Below are 21,166 nucleotides of genomic sequence, written 5' to 3' on the forward strand. Positions count from 1 at the left end.
AAGTTGGTGATATGGCAAAGCAGTACATAGAGAAAAGTCTTTTGGTTCCAGATCACGTGATCACACGCCTCATGCTGTCAGAGCTGGAGAACAGGCGCGGCCAGCACTGGCTACTGGATGGTGAGTTGAACGTGTGGGTCCGCTGGACCTCTGCCAATAGTGGGTCATTGTCTCCTTGCACACTCCCGTATTTCTTACAGGTTGCAAAATGCCCTTTTCCCCTAAACGTTCAGTCATCTATTTAGACATACTCCAGTTTGGCAACGTGATAGAAACCTCACGTGGTGAAACCTTTTAATTCCTCTGTCTGCAGACCACCATCCCTAGAGCCGTCAGCTTGAAGCAGACCTTCACTGAATTCCTGTTATTGTTCCAGTTTTGATCGTGCCTTTGTTTCCATGACTAAGTTGTCATAAGTATGACTCATCTTAAATCAGAGGTTCTTTCATTCAAAATAGGCCACATAAATTAAAAGCATTAGTTATCATTTTTTACCTGTCAGATTAAAAAAGATAGAAAATCTGAAAACCATAAGAGTATAGGAAGCAAGTATTCTTGAGAGGATAAAGTGGGCAACCTTTGGAGGGCAGTTTAGCAGTCTTTATATTTTTTGATTCAGCAATTCCCTGCTTGATTTCTTGCCTAAAGATGTATGTTAAAGGATGCTTGTTTTCAGTGTTATTTGTAAATAGCAAGACACTGGTAACAACCTATCTATCTATCATAGGGTTGCCTTAAATTCTGGTATGTCCATTAACCAAATAATCTGTACCTCTGTGTTGATATGGATAGAGCTCTAAGGTAAACTGCTGAGTGAAAAAAGCTAGTTGCAGTGTAGTTAATATCATATACTATTATCTCCATAAAAATGGAGTGACAGTATAATATTACTATATATACTTACAAACACATACATAAGCTGTCTTTGGAAGGTTATAAAAAACTGATACTAGTGGTTGGCTCTGGGTAAAGATTAGGGTTGGGAGAGAGATTTACCTTTCACTGTATATACCCATTCCTATTGTTTGATTTTTAATATTTAAATGATACATAGGCCTGATTTTTAAAAAAAAACTCAAGACAAATATCATGTGATACCACTTATATGTAGGACTAAAAAGATGATACAAAATCAACTTACTTACAAAACAGAAATAGACCCACAGACACAGAAAACAAACTTATGGTTACCAAAGGGGATAGCAGTGGGGAGGAGATAAATTAGGAGTTTGGGATTAACATATACACACTACTATATGTAAAATACGTAAACAACGTGGACCTACTGTATAGCACAGAGAACTATATTCAATATCTTGTATTAACCTATAATGGAAAAGAATATGAAAAAGTATATATATTCAATTATACATATAACTGAATCACTTTGCTGTATACTTGAAACTAACACAACATTGTAAATTAACTATACTTCAATTTTATAAAAATGGTTAAAAAAAACTCAGTCACTCCTATGGTACTTAACCCAGGAAGATGCATACAGATGCTCACACACACAATACTGCACAGTTTTGTACTCGAGGAAGCTGGAATTAAGAATCATCTACTTTTAAGTGTTACCGGTATAAATCTTTTCATTTATTAAAGGGAAAAAATGGACTGGATGGATTATTTGTCTTACTCTTTAATAGCAGGATTCCTTGGCAATGAAAATAAGAACTTGATGAATATACTGCTTTCTAGGTACAGAAAGGGTAGTGAGATTTATATATAAGAAACTTCTTTCCATTGCAGAGTCGTTTTCCTTCAGTTCACACAATGCACTTTTTCCTATCTCAGCAAGTTGCGACAGCTGAAACTTTGATGTTTGCCAGCCACAGAGAAGCCAGAGTGAATTGTCCTACATTTTAACTATCAGATTGCCTATATTTCTCCTAACGTCTGGAGCCGTAAATCTCCATAATGACCAACTTGTGGTAGAGTATTTATTCTATATTGGTGTTTCTCAAAGTGTATAGTGTGCAGTGTTAGTAATGACTAGACAAAAAACAGACTTTGTAGTTAAATGTGTTTAGAAAATGTCAATTTAGGGCTTCCCTGGTGGCGCAGTGGTTGAGAGTCTGCCTGCCGATGCAGGGGACACGGGTTCGGGTTCGTGCCCCGGTCCGGGAAGATCCCACATGCCGCGGGGCGGCTGGGCCCGTGAGCCATGGCTGCTGAGCCTGCGCGTCCGGAGCCTGTGCTCTGCAACGGGAGAGGCCACAAGAGTGAGAGGCCCGCGTACCGCCAAAAAAAAAAAAAAGAAAAAGAAAATGTCAATTTAAATGTTAAATGTTGCTTGAATTTACTGAGCACTTACTGTATGCCAGGTATTGTTCTGAACATTTGATATTTATTATCTCATTCAATTCCTACAATATCAAGGTAGAGACTGTTATTTCCATTTATTGATGAGAAAACAGAAGCAAAGGAAGGTTCACTTGCCTATCCAAAGTTAGTAAGTCCAAAGTTAACCAATTTCTTAGGACTTTAATGAACCTTTAATATGATAATGTGATTTAACTCTTCATAGAAGGAAATGTCACAAGGCGTTCTGAATGTATATGACCATAGAATCTCCTACCCTACCTATAACCTCTGGGATTTGTTCTATGGTCCATTCTTTGTGAACTATACTATTCAACATTTATTCTTCACTTTGGAGGTGTTCTGAAAAGTTGACTATAGAGTAGATCATATCTTTCTAGAATGCCTTCCATTAAAAAAAATCAGGACCTATGTTCTCATGGGACTGAGACTGAACTGAAAACTTTTGTCAAGAGAAAGGCTATAATGGCCCGTGGAAGGCATGTGTTTATCAGGCAGTAATGAATAAAGCTCCTACTGTGTGTTAGGCACTATCAGGTGCTGCTGATAAAATGACAAGACACTTTCTGTATTCTTACGGGACTTATATTACAGTAGGGGAGTCAGGTGTGTAAAAAATTGACAGTATAATAAAATCATATACATGTGGTACACTGAAGACACAAAGGAGAAAGTTGTCGGTTCTATTGGTGGGAGGCAGGAGTGGAACAACTTTATGGAAAAAGAGATGACTAGAGACATGTCCTGCAGGTTGACTAATGGGGGTTGAGAAGAAGGATTTTTTCAGCAGAGGCGCAATGTGAACTGGGTAAGAGAGGAATGACTTAGCCTAGTGTTTTCCTGGGCCTGCAAACAGAGAGACAGGGGAAATCCTGGGGTGATGGACTTTGATTCTATGCAGAGATGGTGGAACTGGAAATTTTTGGCTATAGGGACCACCGAAGAGTTAAAAAGGGGAATAACATAATCGGATGTATTTGTGTTTCAGAAAGACTATTCTGTTAGCAGCAGAGCTATTAGATGCTGGGGTAGGGGAGGAGGTGGTGACTAGAAGCTGAGTAAGAGATTGTTGGCACAATTGGGCCAAGAGATGCTGAAGGCCTGAATTTAAGCACCAGCAGTGAGATGGCGAGGAGGCACCATTCCTGAAAGACTGCATTGAGGAGGAAGAATTGACAGGAGTGTGACTGATGTTAGGCACTGTAGCCCTGGGGTTTTCTTTGATCGCCTTCCCAGCTTTTGGAGTTTCTTGGCTGTCATCACTTTCCCTACACTTCTCCAGCTATGGTAATTTCTCCAGACTGAATATTTAACTCAAAAAAGTTAGGCTCCCACTACTTCTTCTTATGTGGGTGTTTGCCGGGACTGATAAACTTTAGCTCTGCCACCACCTAACAGTAATTTCTCTAGTTTAAATTCTTTAATTGTAAGGCTTCTCACCTTATAAAATAAACTTGTGTAGTTTTAAGTAAACTTAACTGTTTTAAAAAAGGATCATCTATGTTAAACTCCTTTGGGAAGGTGGTTAGTATAATAACCACTGATCCCAGTTAGAACCAGACTACCCCCTTTGAATCCCAGCTCTGCCATTGTCAGTCCCCTTGGGCAAGTTACCCATAGGTCTCTGCGTTGTTTTCCTCATGGAAAACAGAGATTACAAAAAGGATGAAGTAAGTGAATGTCCGGAAAGTGCTTATATTTGCCATATAGTAAGTGCTATATGAGATTTTGTGATTTGTTGTACATAAGGTCCAGGTCATGAATTTTTGTTTTTAGGTTACTACATGAAGTGTTAAGTTCAAAAATAGTTTAAAAAATATTCAGCCACGTGAAGTTGGAAAAGTCAGCTTCAGTTGTGAAATGTTTTATGTATCTTTTCACTGCTTTGTTTTGCTATGACTTCCTCTCGGTGAGTAACTGAAGTTCTTTTACCTCATAGGCCTGTTTTTAGTAAAGGACGTCAGTCTCCTAACTGATTTAGTTTGTATCTTTCTAAACACATCTGGTCATGGTTTCGGTTGTGATTTTTCTTTAAAGCTCTGGAATAAATCCATTTGGCAAAGTGAGGACCATCAAGAATGCTAAGTTCTGTGTTCAGTTTGAAACTCCTTATGTTCCAGGGCACGTGTTCTGCGGAGGATGTGCCTATGGAGCGTGCTAAAGGTGATTGCATGTGGAAAGGTCAAGAAAAGAATTCTGGATGATAGATGACTCATCGTCTTGGTCCATATGGCTGTAAACAGGCATCCTGCAAATGGTGGGTGGAAACACGTAGCATGGATGCAAACCAAGGGGACGCCAGGGGTGGCAGTGGATGTGCTTGGTGAGTGCTCTGTGGTTTGGTCAGCTATGTCCTTGCTAAAAACAGTTCAGCACCGCCTTGCCTTCACAGTGTGCTTTTTAGTTGGATAAGAAACACTCTTTTATGTGTTAATATGTGTATATAAGTGTGGTTTTTCCCCTCTTTTTTTCTTTCTTTAATTTCTTTAGACGTTTAATGTGTGACAGCGGTTTTCTGAAAATAATTTTAATTTTTAAGACAAATATTCAACCAGAGGAATGTCATGCACAAGCCTTCTAATTTTGCTATGATGGTTTTGGGTTTTTTTTGTTTTTTAAAGAGGGTGTTTACTGCTTACTAGGTGATCTTAAGGTGAAGTAACTAGGGAACAATAACCAGCTCTTATAAATAACCAGCTCAAATACAAATTCTTCACTTTTTAAAAAGCAGCTGGCAGTGAGATGGGGCCCGTAGGGAGGTGTATTAGGTAGTAGATTTTTCTTTTGTTTCTAAACTTGGTTGCCGAAACCTGTGCATTTAAACAGTAACCTGCAAGTTCTCAGGCTCAGTCCCAATTTATCTCAAGATGTAACAGAATTGTCTGCCAGGTGACTTTAGGTGTCATCTAAATATTTAAATTTGTTGTCAAAGTTTGGTTTGACAGAAAGCAATCTTAAATTTTGGAATTATAAGTGGAATATAATTTAAGCCTTTTCATTGGAGATAAAGATAACTTTACAAGGAGAGTCATCATTCAGTCCATGGTTGTATATTCCATTTGATTCATTCTGAGCACTAGCTGGTGCCTTCTGTGGGTAATTCTGGGATTTATTTATTTATTTTTAGCACAAGTCAGAGCCACTTCAGGGTGTGCCGTGTTTGTATGTGTTTGTTTTCCCTGAGAGGTGAATGATCTCAGACCTAAGATATTCCGGGATACATGCTCATTCAGAGCCCTTGGTATCCAAGTAAAAGGTGGATGCTGGGAAACCAGACTACAGATGGTGGAGCTACAGTATCTTGTCCTGATTTTGCAAATGTGTTTTACCATACTGAACTGTACATAACTGCTCTGACCTTATCCCCTTCATATTTTTCTTTCTGAATCAGACCTCTGAATGGTTTTACATCCCACTGGGCAACATATGCCTACAGAAAAAAAAGCTGACAATCCCGTGTCTTCTGAATCACATCTTTTAAGAAATGCCAAGGGCAATTTTTTTCTGTTGCCCTTGTGAATGTAGGGTATGTTTCAAAAATAAAATGTATAATAGGTTTGTTTGGAAGGTCACTGAAGATATTCTCTTTGGAAAAAAAGAATCAGGCTTTCTTCTCGTGTGTGTGTGTGTGTGTGCGCGCGTGCGTGTGCATGTGTGCATTTAAGAGGGTGATAGATTATTTTACTCATTTACCTTCAGATGTGTTTTTTTTTATTGAAGTATAGTTGATTTACAATCTCAGCTGTACAGTAACGTGACTCAGTTATACACATATAGACATTCTTTTTTTTATATTCTTTTCCATTATGGTTTATCACAGCATATTTAATTTAGTTCTCTGTTATACAGTAAGAGTACCTTCAGATGTTTAGTCCTGAAAAATATTGTCAGATAACATTTGTATCTTCGATCACCGTTAAGGCAATATGTATACTGTCATACCTTGGACAGAAGGTTTGAAGCAATTGGAGTGACTGCTAAAGAATGGAGCGTCATAGACTTGATGGAAATTTATTGGGTACAGTGGCAGTGTTCATGCCTGCTAAGCATGGACTGAACAATTGTAATCTTTGGTGCCTCACCAGGCTCATCCTTCTTGATGCGCTCATATGTATAGGAATGAATATGAAAATGAAAAAGATATGTATATGTACAGACACCAATACAGATATTAGAACTTAGCATTTCAATAATAAACTGCTGAGAAATTTAACAGAATTTAACAGAATGTTAAGTCTTTGTGAGGGTCATCTTTGGTTTAAATCACAGTATAAGAACTTTTTTTTTTAGACTTTTTATTGTATATTGGAGTATAGTTGATTAACAATATGTTAGTTTCAGGTGTACAGCAGAGTGATTCAGTTATACATATAGATGTATCTATTCTTTTTCAAATTCTTTTCCCATTTAGGTTATTACATGATATTGAGCAGAGTTCCTTGTGCTGTACAGTAGGTTCTTGTTGGTTATCCATTTAAAATATAGCAGTGTGTAGCCACAGCAATCAGAGAAGAAAAGGAAATAAAAGGAATCCATATTGGAAAAGAAGAAGTAAAGCTGTCACTGTTTGCAGATGACATGATACTATACATAGAGAATCCTAAAGATGCTACCAGAAAACTACTAGAGCTAATCAATGAATTTGGTAAAGTAGCAGGATACAAAATTAATGCACAGAAATCTCTGGCATTCCTATACACTAATGATGAAAAATCTGAAAGTGAAATCAAGAAAACACTCCCATTTACCATTGCAACACAAAGAATAAAATATCTAGGAACAAACCTACCTAAGGAGACAAAAGACCTGTATGCAGAAAACGATAAGACACTGATGAAAGAAATTAAAGCTGATACAAATAGATGGAGAGATATACCATGTTCTTGGATTGGAAGAATCAACATTGTGAAAATGACTCTACTACCCAAAGCAATCTACAGATTCAATGCAATCCTTATCAAACTACCACTGGCATTTTTCACAGAACTAGAACAAAAAATTTCACAATTTGTATGGAAACACAAAAGACCCCGAATAGCCAAAGCAATCTTGAGAACGAAAAACGGAGCTGGAAGAATCAGGCTCCCTAACTTCAGACAATACTACAAAGCTACAGTAATCAAGACAGTATGGTACTGGCACAAAAACAGAAAGATAGATCAATGGAACAGGATAGAAAGCCCAGAGATAAACCCACGGACATATGATCACCTTATCTTTGATAAAGGAGGCAAGAATGTACAGTGGAGAAAGGACAGCCTCTTCAATAAATGGTGCTGGGAAAATTGGACAGGTACATGTAAAAGTATGACATTAGAACACTCTCTAACACCATAGACAAAAATAAGCTCAAAATGGATTAAAGACCTAAATATAAGGCCAGAAACTATCAAACTCTTAGAGGAAAACTTAGGCAGAACACTCTATGACATAAATCACAGCAAGATCTTTTTTGACCCACCTCCTAGAGAAATAGAAATAAAAACAAAAATACACAAATGGGACCTAATGAAACTTCAAAGCTTTTGCACAGCAAAGGAAACCATAAACAAGACGAAAAGACAACCCCAGAATGGGAGAAAATATTTGCAAATGAAGCAACTGACAAAGGATTAACCTCCAAAATTTATAAGCAGCTCATGCAGTTCAATAACAAAAAAACAAACAACCCAATCCAAAAATGGGCAGAAGACCTAAATAGACATTTCTCCAAAGAAGATATACAGACTGCCAACAAACACATGAAAGAATGCTCAACATCATTAATCATTAGAGAAATGCAAATCAAAACTACAATGAGATATCATCTCCTACCAGTCAGAATGGCCATCATCAAAAAATCTAGAAACAATAAATGCTGGAGAGGGTGTGGAGAAAAGGGATCCCTCTTGCACTGCTGGTGGGAATGTGAATTGGTACAGCCACTATGGAGAACAGTATGGAGGTTCCTTAAAAAACTACAAATAGAACTACCATATGACCCAGCAATCCCACTACTGGGCATATACCCTGAGAAAAGCATAATTCAGAAAGAGCCATGTACCAAAATGTTCACTGCAGCTCTATTTACAATAGCCAGGAGATGGAAGCAACCTAAGTGTCCATCATCAGATGAATGGATAAAGAAGATGTGGCACATATATACAATGGAATATTACTCATAGAAAGAAACGAAATTGAGCTATTTGTAATGAGGTGGATAGACCTAGAGTCTGTCCTACAGAGTGAAGTAAGTCAGAAAGAGAAAGACAAATACTGTATGCTAACACATATATATGGAATTTAAGAAAAAAAATGTCATGAAGAACCTAGGGGTAAGACAGGAATAAAGACACAGACCTACTAGAGAATGGACTTGAGGATATGGGGAGGGGGAAGGGTAAGCTGTGACAAAGCGAGAGAGAGGCATGGACATATATACACTACCAAATGTAAGGTAGATAGCTAGTGGGAAGCAGCCACATAGCACAGGGAGATCAGCTCGGTGCTTTGTGACAGCCTGGAGGGGTGGGATAGGGAGGGTGGTAGGGAGGGAGACGCAAGAGGAAAGAGGTATGGGAACATATGTATATGTATAACTGATTCACTTTGTTAAAAGGAGAAACTAACACACCATTGTAAAGCAATTATATTCCAATAAAGATGTAAAAAATAAAATAAAATAAAATATAGCAGTGTGTACATGTCAATCCCAAACTCCCTAAATACCCCCACCTCCAGAACCCTTCCCCCCAGTAACCATAAGTTCAGAGAACTTGGTTTTTATTCCATGACTCTTCCTTTGTTCAGTGTCCTTGGTGTCTGAATGAGCTCAGAGTATGTGACTGAAAAACATGGTAAAACTCTGGATCTCTTCTTCTTAATTTTGTTGGATTCTCTCCTGAGACCCTGTCCCTGTGTCCATTTCTGGTGGGTTTCTTCTGATTGATCTGACTGCTACCCCAGGATCAGGAACAATCTTAATATAGTAGACAATCCTGACTTTGTTTAATTCGGTTTGTGTTTTCAGGGAATGACTAGATTTTAACATGCGAGCACTAAGGGCCATATGGGAACCATATGTATACAGGTATTTGAACACATCCTAGAAAAACTTGGTTCAGAGCTCAAAAAACAAATTGAGTATACATGATTTGTGTATCCCATCGATCCATCGGAAGAGGGAGTAGCACACTTCCCGACCTCATAGCCCAGGAGGAGCAAACGCTGCATTAAACAATCATAGTGTAGGATCTTGGGAGCACCAGTGAAGGGGGTGAGAGGGGAGAGGTAGCACAGAGGAGAAAGTGACTGGCCCTCTCTTGGGGGCGAGGGAGGCAGCTATTAGGAAGGTTCCTGGGAGAAGGTGACACCAAGAGCAAAATTTGGGAAAGGGGAATAAAGCACATTCTAGATGGAGGGAACATCATGTACGAAAGGTACAGAGGCATGAGAAAAGAATCTAAAAAAGAGTGGATATATGTCTATGTATAACTGATTCACTTTGCTGTACAGCAGAAACTAACACATTGTAAATCAACTATACTCCAATAAAAATTAATTAAAAAAAAAAGGTATAGAGGCATGAAACAACAAGGTGTGTTCTGGAAACCACAAGTAGTTGGATAATCCTAGAGCTGAAAGTATGAGCAGATGAGGCTGGAAAAGTGGATGGGGCCAAAAGTTAAACACTTCTTGAAATTCAAAAACAGGGAGTTAAGTGTCAAAGTTAATATTATAAATGAGGTGGAAGGAAGTTAAAAATAAAATTTAAAACTGAGTTTGAAAGAGTGAATAATTTATATTTTAACTTTCCTTTCAACTAACATTTAAAAGTTAACTAAATTTTAAAAAAATTTTAAATTCAGACATACTTTAGGTATTAAAGCATGGTTTCCCTGTAGTTGGGCCTGTCGTGTCGTACACTTTCAGATGCACTTAGCTCATTTGCTAATGCTGCTTACTTAGAAGTCTGTAAAGTAAGGCACAGGATGAAACTAATTTTAGATGTTAGGAGAGGCTCCTTCCCTAATTTAGGAAGCAGGTATCTTGGGACTTGGATGAACTAAGACAGTTCATTGCAAAACTACATCCAAAGCTTATGAGGTATACTTTGCTGGTTTAATAGTAAAACAATTATTGTACACTTACTATGCACAAAGTTCCATACTAAGAAAACAGTTATGTGGTGGAAAAAGCATGGACTTAGGAGTCAGGCCTTATTAGCTTGTAGTCTTGAGCAAGCAAATTTACCTTTCCTGGTTTCTTTTTTTCTCATCTGTAAAATAGGAGTATGTATGTCATAGGTTTGCAAGGATTGGCTAACAAATGTAAAACTTGTAGTGGAGTTCTGGAACACAGTAGGTGGTCAGGTGTTAGATGTGTGTTCTTATTTTCAGTGTAAAGAAAATTTAATTGATAATTATTATTAATGTAAATATATACATAGACACTGATATAGATGTTAGAACTTAACATTTCAATAATAAACTGTTGAGAAACTTAACAAAAATATTGTCATTCTAATAAATAAGGATCATCATTTTTACCCCTCACTAAGTACACTTGGCTTACGTAAAGCCTAAGTAAATAAAATCAGTCATCTTCCATTAAACCTTACCTAGTAAATGTAAAATAAAACTCTCTTGATTTTCCTATTACTAATACGAAAACTCTGATTTTGGAAAGAAGAACAAGTCGATTAGGGTTAAAAGTAGAAGGTGATGTGGAAAAATGCCGACAATTTATTTTATTTTGGGGCCACCCTGTGCGGCTTGCGGGATCTTAGTTCCCCAACCAGGGATTGAACCCAGGCCCTCGGCAGTGAAAGTGCCAAGTCCTAACCACTGGACTGCCAGGGAACTCCCACAGATGATTTAACTTCACCTTTTTTATACTGTTTTTATAGAAATTATACATGATCACTATAAAACACTCAGGCCATATGGAAAAATGCAAAGAAAGGCAACAAATTGCCTAAAATCCTACTAGCCAGAAATAACCAGGGTTAATAATTGCAAACAATCATTGTAGATACCTCTCCATGCACATATGCAGATAAAAATCTGTAAGAATGATATCATCCTTTACATTCTTTAAAAAAGGCAATTAATTTTACTCATTTAATATAGCAAAAGCTAAAGTGAACCCTAAGGAATTATCACTGAGTTTCAGATAAAACTTTCTTCATCACCAGGGATGTTAATTCCTATGGGAGCCCCTTAAGAAGATGAAAGATGGGACTTACCTGGTGGCACAGTGGTTAAGAATCCGCCTACCAATGCAGGGGACACGGGTTCGAGCCCTGGTCTGGGAAGATCCCACATGCCGCGGAGCAACCAAGCCTGTGCGCCACAACTACTGAGCCTACGCTCTAGAGCACGCAAGCCACAACTACTGAGCCTGCAAGCCACAACTACTAAAGCCCGCATGCCTAGAGCCCGTGCTCTGCAACAGAAGAAGCCACTGCAATGGGAAGTCCGTGCACCCGCAGCAAAGAGTAGCCCCCGCTCACCGCCCACGTGCAGCAACAAAGACCCAACGAAGCCAAAAATAAATTTATTTTAAAAAATGTGAAAGACATTAGGAGATGACAAATTTGTTTTTTTTTAGTCTCACATTTCAAATTTAGAGAATATACTTCCTCCCATCTCCTCTCCCCTTCCTTCCAATTTTTTTAGCTTTTATTGTTAAAATTTATTATAAATTTCTCTGTAACTTTAGTTTCCCATTTTTTTGGTCTTACATTTAAGAAATTTTAATGAATTCTGTGCACTCGTTTTTTTTCCCACTACCACTTCTCTTAATTTTATTTTAATTAATCTTAGTTATGTCCCTGAATATCCCAGAAACCATTGAATAGTACACTTTAAATGAGTGGCTTGTATGACATATGATTTATATATGAGTAAAGCTGCCCTACTTTTTAAAAAAATTTATTGTATTGAAGTATAGTTGATTTACAATGTGTTAATTTCTGCTGTACAGCAAAGTGATTCAGTTATACATACATATACATATATATATACACACATACATACATACACATTCTCTTATTTTATTTTTTTAATTTTTAAATATTTATTTATTTTGGCTGCACCGGGTCTTAGTTGCGGCACGTGGGATCTTCGCTGCAGCACGTAGGATCTTTTAGTTGTGGCATTCGGACTTCTTAGTTGCGGCATGTGGGACATAGTTCCCCGACCAGGGATCAAACCCGGGCCCCCTGCATTGGGAGCATGGAGTCTCACCCACTGGACCACCAGGGAAGTCCCCTGTGCTTTTAAATGGTTGGGAAAAAATAGTATTTCGTGACATGGGAAAATGCCCTGAAATTCACACTTCGGCCTCCCTGAACAAAGCGTTCCTGCCACACAGCCACGCTGTTGGTGCGAGGCCTGGGGCTGCTTTTTCACCCCCACGGCAGAGGTGAGCACTGCCACAGAGACCACACGGCTCACAAAATTGAAACAGTCACTATCCAGTCCGCTGACCTGTGTCCTAGGACACACACGGAGAGTCTGGAGGTGGGCAGCCCATCAACCCATTGTCGGCTGCTTGTGTGAGAGCAAAGCTGGGGATCTGATCTTGAGACGTGCTTCTCATTTTTATATAACAGGCGAGTCTACATAAATTGCATGAAATTTAAACAGTGAAATACTGTTTGGCCGCTCGGGCTGCAGGATCTTAGTTCTTAGGGTCACGGCAGTGAGAGCACCAAGTCCTAACCACTGGACAACACGGGAATTCCCTGTGAAATCATACTTTAAATGCACTAAGAGATCTCGCGCTTTATGAGAAACATGCTGAATTACTTTAACAAAGGAACCTGTTTTGTCCTAAAAGAACGCCCGGTGCTGATGGAGGGTGCAGGAGGGAGCCTGGGGGCCCGAGGAACCACCTGCCTGGGCTCACCAAGGGTGGGGGTGGGTAAGGATTACCTTCCATCTGCCCCCTGACCCCCAGAATCTGCGAATGTCACCTTATTTAGAAAAGGATCTTTGCAGACAGATGTAATTAGTTAAGGATCTTGAGATGAGGTCCTCCTGGATGAGGGTGACCCTAAGTCCAATGACCGCTGTCCTTATGGAAGAGGAGAGACAGACACAGAGGAGAAGCCACGTGAAGATGGAGCCACAAGCCAGGGACGCCTGGGCCCCCAGCAGGTGGAAGAGGCAGGAAGGACCCTTGCTGGAGGCTCGGGAGGGAGCGCGGTCCTGCCGCACCTGGATTTCTGAATTCTGGACTCAGAACTGGGACGGAGTAACAACTGTTTTAAGGCTCTCAGTCTGTGGTGCTTTGTTGCAGCCGCCCCAGGACACCAGAACAGGGATCGCCTCACTCTTCCCCTCCCCCGGTCCACGTCCGGAAGGGTTGGTGTAGGCCTGGTCTGGGTGGGAGGGTGCGGCGGGGGGCGGTGGTGACAGAGCTCCTCGCGTCCCCTGGGGCCTAGGACGTCCCGGCAGGGAGTGGATGGCGTGGGGCCCCCAAGTCAAGGCCGTGGCCCGATGTGCGCTTCAAACAACCTGCCCAGCCCCGGCCGATGAGGCAGGAGCCCTGAGAGCCCGCGGTCAGTGGCCAGGCCCAGCACGGACAGGGCGGCCTTCCGAGTCACAGCGTGCGCACCGCAGTGTGGCCCGACACCAGGCTCCCGGAGACGACGGGTCAGGAGAGAGCTGGTGGGCGTGGATGGGTTGGGCTCAGAAGCTCCTGGGACCCGGGTCCTGGTGAACCCTCATGGCTCTGGCTCCGGAGAGGTGGGCAGAGGTGCGAGATGGGACCTAAGCAGGAGGGCGGCGCCCGCCTCCCCTTTAAACTATAAAGAAGTCAAGACGGACTAATTCTTCAAGTCCCCTGAGGGGCCCGGAAGCCCGGCGTCCTATGAAATGCGAGACCCCTCTCCTTGCCCGCGGGGTCGGGGGGTGGGGCGATTGCTGGGCAGCCCTCGGCAGACCGAGCCCCAAGCACTGAGAAATCCCGGGGCGCTCCTGAGAGCAAAGTGCACAAGTCGGGCTCTGCCTGCGCCCCTCCCTGCCAGAGGTGGGCCCCGGGGACCCTCCCCTCGGGGCAGCCCAGCCGCTGTCACTGGGGCCCGTACCCCTGTCCAGCTCTCGGTCCTGGAAAAGTGCCGGCGCGTGCACAGGGCACAGCTGGCTAAACGCTGGTCCTGATCAAAGCGGCTACGGGGACACGGGTTCCACGACCCACTCTGGAGTCCTGGGCCGACCTGCACACATGGATGAAAGCTGCCCCCGACGGAGCAAGAAACGGGAAGGAAAACAGGGCCGCCCAGTGCGCAGAGGGACCTGTGTACCCCACTGTCTGCTTCATAGGTGCCTGTGGGGCTGAGACGCAAAGGAAAAGCTGGGGGAGGGCCTGGGAGATGGGCGTCAGTGGAGGGAGACCCGCTGCAGCACATCACACGCTTCCAGGGGAAGCTTCCTGTGGTTCTCACGGGGCTTCTGAAGGCCAACGAAGGCCACAGACGCAGGCCATGATGCCGCCCGCCCCCAAGGCCCTACCTGCTGCGGACATCCTTGGTGCGAATGGGCACCAGGAGGCTGAAGGTGGACCTGGCCCAGTGAAGGGACGTCACGGGCCAGGGGGCGTGGGGGCCGGCCGGGGTCCAGGCTGCTGTGGGCCCGGAACAGTCTGGCCTATAGCTGCACCTTGCAGTCCGCGTGAGCCCAGTCCACCTTGTTTGCTGTCCGCAGGGCGTCGGAGGCGGCGTTGCCGTCCATGGCGGGCAGTGGGCGCCGGGGAAGCAGGCTGGCCAGCCGGTGGATGCTCCCGGTCGAGGCCCCATCCCGGTGCAGAGGTCCAGGGAAGTGCTGATCATTCCGGAAAGACAGTTACCCCATTAGCAGGGGCCTCCGCTGCCCGGGGCCCTGCGGGTTGTGGGGATCTCCTGCAGGGAGGTGCTCAGGCAGGGCGGGGAGCCACTGCGGGCCGGGGTCCCGGGGGCCTCGTCCTGCGGGGTGCCCCCGGAGGGGCTCGCCCCATTCCTCGCGGCCAGGTCCTCACGGCTGGTTTGAAACCGCCTCTTCCTCCAGCCTTTCTCATCCAGGGACAGTGCTCGCTCCAGCCTGGGCCTCGGCGGTGGCGGCGGCGGCGGCGGCTTCAGACTGAAGGGTCTTCCGCTGGCCTGTGGGTCCTCATTGCTGACTTGCGCTGGGGTGTCCAGAGGGAGCACTGGGCTCTTCTCGGGTCCGCAACGGTGGTCAGTGGCCGGGGACCCCGGGCGGGCGGCGAGGTCTTCATCAGTGTTTGGAAGCTGCCCCTTGAGCATCCTGCCTTCAGGCTGCAGATGCCGCTGGGCGGCCTCCGAGTGCCCCAGGCTCGCCAACTTGGATGGCAGAGTCCGGGCGCCAGCCCTCACACCCGGGGGCAGACTGGCCGAGCCGGGAGATGGCTCCTCCTGGGGCTGCTGGCGACGTGCAGTGTCAGGGATGTGTGGTCAGCCGTCGCTGGGCAAGGCGCGGAGGAGAGAAAGGGCAGCAGCTCCTCCTCGGGCTGGGGTGGTCCAGCTGGAATACAGCCAGCTGCTGCATGGCGGGGAGCCCTGATGGTCAAGAGTCCCCGGCAAGTCCCTCTGGGCGCCGCCCGCTCCCCAACCCCGCGGGCTTCGGCAGCCGCTCCCCAGCAACCGGCGGGCAAGGTCGCCCACATTCTCTTTTAAAAATTTTTCATTGGAGTATAGTTGATTTAAAATGTTGTGTTAGTTTCTGCTGTATAGCAGAGTGAATCAGCTATACATATACGTATATGCACTCCTTTAAAAATTCTTTCTTCATATAGGTCATTACGGAGTATTGAGAAGAGTTCCCTGTGCTATACAGTAGGTCCTTATTAGTTATCTGTTTTATATATAGTGGTGTGTATGTGTCAATCCCAATCTCCCAATTTATTCCCCCCACCCCTTATCCCCCCCGGTAACCATAAGTTTGTTTTCTACATCTGTGACTCTATTTCTGTTTTGTAAATAACTTCATTTGTACTACTTTTTAACACAACTTTGCCATTCATCGCCTGGTTGACTGGATTTTGTTGAATCCCTCTCTCCTCTCCTCTCCCACCCTCCTTGCAGAACAGCTCATGAGGTGCTATATTCCATGAGTTTTTGAGTTTGAAAATATCTCCTTATTGTTCAACAGTTGAGCTGACTGTGATATTCTTGAGTGGTCCTTGTGTCCTTTGCAGCCATGCTTCATCATCTTCTGGCCTGGATTATTGCTCTGTAGAAACCTAAGGCCAGTCTGACTTTTTTCCCTTTTGTGAATATAATTATTTTGTCCTGTATAGACTTCCTGACGAATTGTTTCTTCATACTTTAAGTAAGTAGAATCTCTCTATTGGTTTTGTATTTCCTCTTATATATAGTATGTCCTTTTAATCTCCAATTCACTTCTTTCCTTTCAGGGAAGTTCTCCTGTATTATGTCGTTTTTTTGGTCCATCTGTTCAGTTTTTCTATTTCAAGAATGCCAGTTATATTGGATGCTTTGTTGAATATTCTTTGTCATTATCGTATTTTGTTTAAATTTTTCTTACAGCTGTGTTTCCTTTTGCCTTCAAACATGTTCAGGGCAGAGGAGAGCAAAACTTTATTTATATTCCATAACTACTTTATAATTTCTTTACCTTTTGTTGCCATGCATGCTATGCTATAGGGCCTTTGCACTTACTATGCCCTCTGCCTGCGATGCCCTGGCTCCTGAGATCCATGTGGATTGCTGCATTCACATCTCTACTCAGGTATCCCCTCCTCAGTGAATCCTTCGTGTACCATCCTATCTACCCATGTCACTCTTTCTTCTGACCTTATAATCACATGACATTAGATATTTATCTGCAAATTTGGTGTTGTGTACCTTCCTCATGCTCCCACCCCCAATGAAGTCTTCAGAAAGCAGAGATTATATCTGTGTTGTTCATGGTTGTATTGCCTACCACTGTGTTTGCTGCGAAGAAAAGGCTTATAAGTATATGTCTGATTATAGAGAGGTCTGGCCCACAGCCTGTAGCTAAGCCTACGTACGGGATACTTGGGGCAAAAATGTGGACCCTGGTGAAATCATTTACAAATCCAAATCCCTTTTGTCTCAATTGAGATACAGTGGGGCCAATTTTCCCCTAATTTGTTTCTAGAGACTTATGTTCAAAGAATGACCAAGCAGAATTCTTAAACAGAAGAGCCTTTAAGCGAAGGATTTGCAGATGATGGCTACTTCCTCAGTGCAATACCCATTCTCCCTTACTGGGAAAAGGGCTCCGTGCTGTTAGAATAACCTGTTTAAGAACAAAGGTTTTAAGTTAGTAGTTGTCCTCTGTGCCCTTAAACAGGAAAAATCCTTAAGCTAATGCCAGAGGATGTCCACGCCATTTGGGAATCTCCCCAAGAATGCCTACCTAATAGAAACTCTTTAATTTCAATAAGCCATTTTGAAGATCCAAACTTGTGGTTTAAAGCCAAATGTTCTGTATCTTGTATTTATCAGTGGATCACTAAGTAGTGATTATAGCATATCTCGGTTTTTAAATCATTTACTACTAACCTATATAAGCTCTTTGAGAGCAGTACCCATTTATTACAAATCTCTTAAACTCGAGGATGTATAACAGGATTTCCAAGTGTCCCTGGAAGGTTTCAGTGAGCAGGAATTAGTCCCTCGAGCTCTCTTGGCATAGTGGGAAATGTGGAGCTCACAAAGTGATAGGAGGTAGCATAAGCTCCATTTGCCAACATCTGGAGCACAGCTGCTTCTTAATCTTTTCACCATCTGTTAATAAAAACTGGCTGAACAGGAATATGGAGGTCTCAGATGCACATAGAAATAAATATTGAATAAACAGATAAGATATAAGAGAGAAAAGGCCTTCACAAAACAGATTTTGATGGTGATTAATTTTAAGTTATAACTAAGGCTTCTGGTGGGTGGTATGAATGGTCTGAATGCCCCACTGGGTTAGGGAAGACCATGGAAGAATAACTGACTGCTTTCAACTTTAATCCTTCAGTGATTAATTGTGATGAACAATCTGTAACCTGGTTCTTGTTTTTCTAACAACTGGGAAGAGATGGGTGGTCAGAAGCCACCACGTTGGCCCCAGATCTTAATGGCGGTAGGAAGGGGGCCTGATGTTGCTTGGCCTTTTCACAAGCTGCCCATCCCAGGTGGATGTTGGAAATTGCCCTTCAGAGCTGCCCTTTTATTTCCATCAAGTGGAGGGCTTGCTTTTCTGCCTGGGAATGTGGTGGTGGACTCTGGCTCTGTGCCCTTCCTCTGGAGTGAATGCACTCCAAATTAGAAAAACAAACGTCCTAGTTCCCTCTTGCCCTCCACTGCCTGAGCTTGTTGTTGCGGCACCTCCTGCTTCAGCTACCCTCCCTCAGGCTCTTGGCATGGCTGACAGGAGTCGGTGCCAAGGCCCAGTGGCCAGCACTGCTGGGAACATAATACCAGTCAAGACTTTAGTGACATCTCCCTGCACTTGGTAAATCTTTTGGGGAGTTTTTAAAAACAACCTGTAAGGCACCGTAAGTAGTGATGCACCATGATAGCTTCTGGGAGACTGTATAAAATTTCAGCTTTCAGCGTGGATTGGCTGTTTGAACAGGACAGAGCAGCTTTTCCAGGCCACGTTATGAGATGAGATAGGGATACCATGAGGTAGGTTTTCCATACTCCTGATCAGAAACCATGCGGTGGAACAGTGGCATATGTGTAGTTAAAGGGAGGAAAGCAAGCTTTCCATGCTTAAATATGATCTTTATTTTACTTTACCTGTTGGGCTTTCTGGTTTCCTCAACAATGGAATGTATTCACTGGGAATAGGCTGTCTAAGGAGGCTGGAATACTGCTAGTCATTTAAAAGCATGTCTTTCAGGATTAGTTTTAGTAAAAACAAAAGCATACCACAATTGTTGCAGTTCTTTAAGTGGAAAAATTGTTAATGCTGCCACCTGTTGACAGAATTTGAGTATGCATCAGCCCGCTGGGTTAGTAATCCCTGCCGGCCAGGAATACCATATCCATGTGAGATCTGACACTATCCCGGGCATTTCAGGATTAAACACAGCCCCAGCCCTCAGGGATCTTGTAATTTTAATAGGCTCCATGAGCAAGCATATTTAAAGAAGAAGAAATAGCCACAGCTAGAGTGGCAAGTTTTCCTTGGGCCTGCCAGTGTAATCATAGCCTGCCTCGTCTAAATCACTTAATTAAGAGACGATAATCTCTTGGTTAGAATGTATTTAAATACTTTGCATATGCACTGAAACACTTTCATGTTCAGAATGGCTCTTCCTATTTAGATACAGATTTTCTGTTACAAGACTTCCATGGGATCATGGTTTAACATTCCATACATTAGCTAATTATTTGTTTCCTTCCAAATCCCAGTAGCCTAGCAATTCAGAATACCAACGAGTTGAATTTCATACCAAGAGTAGATCTCTAGCAGAGAACTTGGGTCAGTGGATCTCAAATGGTAGCTAAATGTATTCTAGAGCAAAATGCCCACAGTTACCCACCCCCCAAGTCAATATGAACATCTCATGTCCTGATACAGGGGCATCTTGCTTGACAGGTTTCAAGTAGTCTTCATACTCCGCCCCTCTGACATTATGTTCTTTTGACAAAATATGTATGGCTGGATAATAACGCTTTTTAAAAAACGGTTTAAAATGTGCTGGTCACAGTGCACCTCTTCTGACATTCTCTTCTTGGCAGTTGATTGATGTGAGAATTACAAACGAATTACTTTGGGACTTCCCTGGTGGCGCAGTGGTTAAGAATCTGCCTGCCAATGCGGGGGACACAGGTTCAATCCCTCCTCTGGGAAGATCCCACGTGCGGGGCAGCAACTAAGCCCATGTGCCACAACTACTGAGCCTGAGCTCTAGGGCCCGTGAGCCACAACTACTGAGCCTGTGCACCACATCTACTGAAGCCCGCACACCTAGAGCCTGTGCTTCACAACAAAGGAAGCCACCGCAGTGAGAAGACCGCAGACCACAATGAAGAGTAGCCCCTGCTCGCCAAAACTAGAGAAAGCCCGCACAGCCACGAAGACCCAACGCAGCCAAAAATAAATAAATAAATAAAATAAACAACAGACATTTATAAAAACAAATGAATTACTTTGAGGATTTACTCAGCCCAACTTGAGACACTGGTGTAAATAAATTCAAGGAATTCTGGAGCTACCATTTATTTTTTTTATTTTTTTATGCGGACTTCAGTAGCTTTTGTGGCTTTCGGGCTCAGTAGTTGTGGCTCTCGGGCTCTAGAGCGCAGGCTCAGTAGTTGTGGTGAATGAGCTTAGTTGCACCGCAGCATGTGAGATCTTCCCAGGCCGGGGATCGAACCTGTGTCCCCTGCATTGGCAGGTGGATTCTTAACCACTGTGCCTCCAGGGAAGATCCCATGCTGCCTTTTTGAGTACCATTTCCTGTTGTCTGCCCTGAAGTCTTAAAATTAGGATCTGTAGGCTGAAGGATATTCATTTCTTAATTATCTTATAAGCAGATAAACACTGCTCCTCACTCCATGGAGCCTTTGTCCTTACGCCTAACTAGAGTGACAGACGGGACCTGTGCCCCTTCAGGCCTGTGACATTGTACCCGAAACTTCAGTGGGATCCCCGGCCCATCCCCAGGGCCTTGGTGACCACTTCAGAGATGAGGACACCACAGCTGCCCTGAAAATTATACTATTTGAGACTGGTTACTTCCAACTGTGATGCCTGATTATTAATGGAAATGTAAGTCATCCCTCTTACATTACATCCCTCTTACATGACCTTTTAAAAATTCTCTTCTCTTTGTTACTGATTCCCCTCCTCCTGCCCCTAATTCT

The 21,166-nt window shown here is 43.1% G+C and overlaps 1 protein-coding gene and 1 pseudogene across 4 annotated transcripts in view; one reads left to right on the forward strand and one right to left on the reverse strand.

The window, feature by feature from the left end:
• The window catches only part of AK4 (adenylate kinase 4), a 77,709-nt gene that overhangs the window by 35,188 nt on the left and 21,355 nt on the right, over positions 1–21,166 (forward strand). For 3 of the 4 annotated variants that reach the window (XM_067726440.1, XM_067726441.1, XM_067726443.1), the window contains one exon: positions 1–120. The exons of the other annotated variant lie outside the window; for it this stretch is intronic. In XM_067726440.1, coding sequence (XP_067582541.1) covers positions 1–120 — 120 coding nt within the window. The remainder of the gene's footprint in view (positions 121–21,166) is intronic. 4 annotated transcript variants of the gene reach the window in all.
• On the reverse strand, positions 14,825–15,595 carry LOC137212476 (phosphatidylinositol polyphosphate 5-phosphatase type IV pseudogene; annotated as a pseudogene).

The sequence above is a fragment of the Pseudorca crassidens genome, chromosome 2 (assembly GCF_039906515.1).
Source record: "Pseudorca crassidens isolate mPseCra1 chromosome 2, mPseCra1.hap1, whole genome shotgun sequence".
In the NCBI taxonomy this organism is placed as follows: Eukaryota; Metazoa; Chordata; class Mammalia; order Artiodactyla; family Delphinidae; genus Pseudorca; species Pseudorca crassidens.